Source organism: Eimeria tenella, genomic scaffold, assembly GCF_000499545.2.
Source record: "Eimeria tenella Houghton genomic scaffold, Eth_scaff1129, whole genome shotgun sequence".
Classification (NCBI taxonomy): Eukaryota; Apicomplexa; class Conoidasida; order Eucoccidiorida; family Eimeriidae; genus Eimeria; species Eimeria tenella.
In genome coordinates, this window is record NW_013543602.1 from 44 (window position 1) to 3,476 (window position 3,433).

Below are 3,433 nucleotides of genomic sequence, written 5' to 3' on the forward strand. Positions count from 1 at the left end.
ACTAGTTGTAGCAGCTAGAAGCAGCTAGCTGGAACAAGCAGCAGCTAGCTGCAGCAAAGAGCAGCAGCTAGCTGCAACAGATAGCTGCGGCTAGCTGCAGCAAATAGCAGCAGCTGGCTGCAGCAGATAGCAGCAGCTAGCTGCAGCTGCTGCAGCTGCTGCAGCTAGCTGCTTTGATCAGGGGCGCGGCAAGACGCCGTTAGCTGCGGTCGCAAACCCTAATTCGTTTTTATCCCTCGCTGCAGCAGTTTAGCATATAGTCCAAGATGTTTGCTGCAGCAGTGAAATCCTAAACCCTAAACCCTAAACCCTAGGAGGCTGCTGTGAAGTTGCCGGAGAACGAAGAGGGCCCTTCCCCTTCCTCATCGCTGAAATTGTCGAAGTACCTGCAGCACAACCTCCAAACCCTAAACCCTAAACCCTAAACCCTAAACCCTTAACCCTAATGTCCAAACCCATGGATCGAAGCCCGGCAAAGACAAGCCGCTGGGAGCTGCTGCTGCGGAGCTGCTGCGCGCCGTGGCTGCTTGGGTTTAAAAATAAGGGTTTAGGGTTTAGGGTTTAGGGGTTGGAGCTGACTTGGAGATGAGAAAAGAAACCCTCTTGTCGATCGCCTCGCTGTGAAGAAACTGCACTCCTTCCAGCTTCTGCAGAACCCCCCAGCGCAAAACCCTAAACCCTAAACCCTAAACTCTGAATCCTAAACCCTAAACCCTAAACCCTAAACCCTAGACGCACCTCAATGCCACCCATGGCGTAAATCTCAGCGCGGGTTTTTGGCTCCTTTTCCAGAACAGCAGAAATGAAGTCCAGAGCGATCCTGCAGCAACAGCAGTTGGCGCAAACGAGGGTTTAGGGTTTAGGGTTTAGGGTTTGGCTATGAGCCTGCTCTGGAAGTTAAAAACCTAGGGTTTAGGGTTTAGGGGTTAGGGTTTCACGCCGCGTGCCGAGGGGACACCGCTGAGCTCCGGAACTCGTGCAGGGTTTGGGGTGAGGATTTAGGGTTTAGGGTTTAGGGTTTGCACATGACGGAAGCCAAGTCGTATTTGCAGTGCTGCAGAGTGTCCAAGACGGCCTCCAAAACTGGTGGGGTTGTTGTTAGAACTTGCTGCAGGTGGCGGCAGCCGTTGTTGAAGGCCAAGTGCAGCAAAGTTTCTCCAGAATCCTGGAAAAAAGTGAAAAAAAAGAAAAAATAAACAATTAAATGAAAATAAATTCAATATTTTCCATTAGTTCCAAAAAATAAATCAATTTCCTCAAAAAATGAACCCCAAAAACCAAAATCCGAAAACGCCAACGCCCAGGTGTATCTGCACCTCCTCAGGTGTACGTACACCCCAAACAGCCACCGACAATCCCCCAACACAATCAAACCCTAAACCCTAAACCCTAAACCCTAAACCCTTAACCCTAAACCCTAAAGCCTTTATTTTTCTGAAGTGTATGTAGACCGCAACGCCTACCCGGCGAATGTCAAAGCTGCTGCTGCTGCTGAAGATCGAAGCAGCAAGAGGCAGCAGCAGCGCAGCAGCGTCTTCCTGAGCAAAACCTTAAACCCTAAACCCAAAACCCTAAACCCTAAACCCTAGAGACAGAGGGAAAAGGGAGACGAAAAGAAACTAAGAGAAAATTACTCGCCCAAAGAGACGAAAAGAAAAAAAGGAATTAAAAAAGAAACAAAAAGGAATTTAAAAAGAGAAAGAAAGAAGATAAAAGAATTATTAAAAAGAAAAAAAGGGGGAACAAAAAGGAGATTAAAAGGAAATAAAAAGAGGGCAAGAAGGAGAATAAAAGCAAATTAAAAAAAAGGAAAAAGGAGATTAAAAGAAGGGAAAAAGTGACAAAAAAGAGGTAAAAGTGAAAAAAAAAGGCAAAAATAAAGGAGATTAAAAGGAGACAAAAAAGAAATAAAAAGGAGACTAAGAAGAGATAAAGGGGAAATTAAAAAGATGTGAGGGGGAGATTAAGAAGATATAAAAAGGAGATTAAAAAAGATAAAAAGGGAGACTAAAAATATAAAAAAATCAGATTTAAAAGGGATAAAAAGGGAGATTAAGAATGCATGAAACAGATATAAAAAGGAGATTAAAAAGATATAAAAAGGAGATTAAAAAGGTATAAACAAGAGCTTAAAAAGACACAAAAAAGAGATTAAAAAGATATAAAAAGGAGATTTAAAAGATATAAAAAGGAGATTAGGAAGACATAAAAAAGATATAAAAGAGGATTAAAAAGGTATGAACAGGAGATTAAGAAGATATAAAAAAGATATAAAAAGGAGATCAAAAAGATATAAAAAGGCGATAAAATGGAGATTAAAAAGATAAAAAAGAATATAAATAAAAAAAAGAAATTAAAAAAAGAGAAAAAGCACCTGCTGCGGAGGCCCTGCTGCTAGGGCGCAAAGAAGCGAAAGTGCTGCTTGTTGGGTGCCTCTGAAAAAAGTGGAAGATAAAAAAATGAATTAAAATGAATTAAAACGAGTTAAAATGAACTGAAATTAATTAAAATTAATAAAAATAAAACAATAATTGGTTTATTATTTCACTAATTCTGAAAAAAAGAAAAAAAACGAAAAAAAATCATGTCCTTAGGTTTCAAGCCGCACAACCAGCTGTACAGACGCCCCGCAAACCCTGATTCAGGGTTTAGCGTTTAGGGTCTACTTGTTCGCCTCTGGTCCTCTCAATCTACTATCTGCTGCAGCAAACCAATTAGGGTTTAGGGTTTGGCCTCTAGGGTTTAGGGTTTCTTCTACCTATGGTCAACGTGAGCTATTTATTACCTGCTGCAGCAAACCAGCTAGGTAGGGTTTAGGGTTTCGGGGTTTTTCTGCTGCAGCAAACCAAGTAGGTAGGGTTTAGGGTATAGGGTTTAGGGCGTAGGGTTTAGGGTTTTGGGACTTTTTACCTATGGCCATCGTGAGCTAAAAGCTGCTGCAGCAAATCAACTCCCAACTACGCGCGGCTTAGGACCTAGGGTTTAGGGTTTAGGGTTTAGGGTTTACTCACCTGTGGTCATCTTGAGATAAAACCTGCTGCAGCAAACCAACTAGGGGGCCCCCCTGGGGCCCCTCAGTGAGCTGCGAGGCCCAGAGGGTACTGACGCGTCGGCTGTCGCACAAGATGCCTGCAGCAGACACTCAGCAAGCTGCTGCTGCTGCTGCTGCTGCTGCTGCTGCTGCCGCTGCTGCTGCTGCTGCTGTTGCTGCTGCTGCTGGGCTTACTGAGACTCTGTAGAGCTGGCACGAGCCCGTCGGCCCCGGTCGCGTCCAGGCGCTCTCGCAAAAAAGAGTCTCCGCCGTGTTGCTGCTGCTGCTGCTGCTGTTGCTGCTGCTGCTGCTGCTTCGCTCTCCGGGCTCCCCGCATGGCCATTTGGGCTATCTGCAGCAGCGTCTGCCCAAGCTGCGGGCAAGCAGCAGCGACAGCAGCAG

The 3,433-nt window shown here is 44.8% G+C and overlaps 1 protein-coding gene across 1 annotated transcript; it reads right to left on the reverse strand.

Moving 5' to 3' along the window:
* Positions 1-310: 310 nt before the first annotated feature.
* Positions 311-3,374, reverse strand: ETH_00025155 (uncharacterized protein; the record flags this gene model as incomplete). Its single annotated transcript, XM_013378891.1, has 8 exons — positions 311-386; positions 580-647; positions 739-820; positions 1,026-1,165; positions 1,464-1,538; positions 2,375-2,435; positions 3,012-3,129; positions 3,227-3,374. The coding sequence occupies 8 exons, from the start codon at positions 3,372-3,374 to the stop codon at positions 311-313; spliced, it is 768 nt and encodes a 255-aa protein (XP_013234345.1).
* Positions 3,375-3,433: the final 59 nt, after the last annotated feature.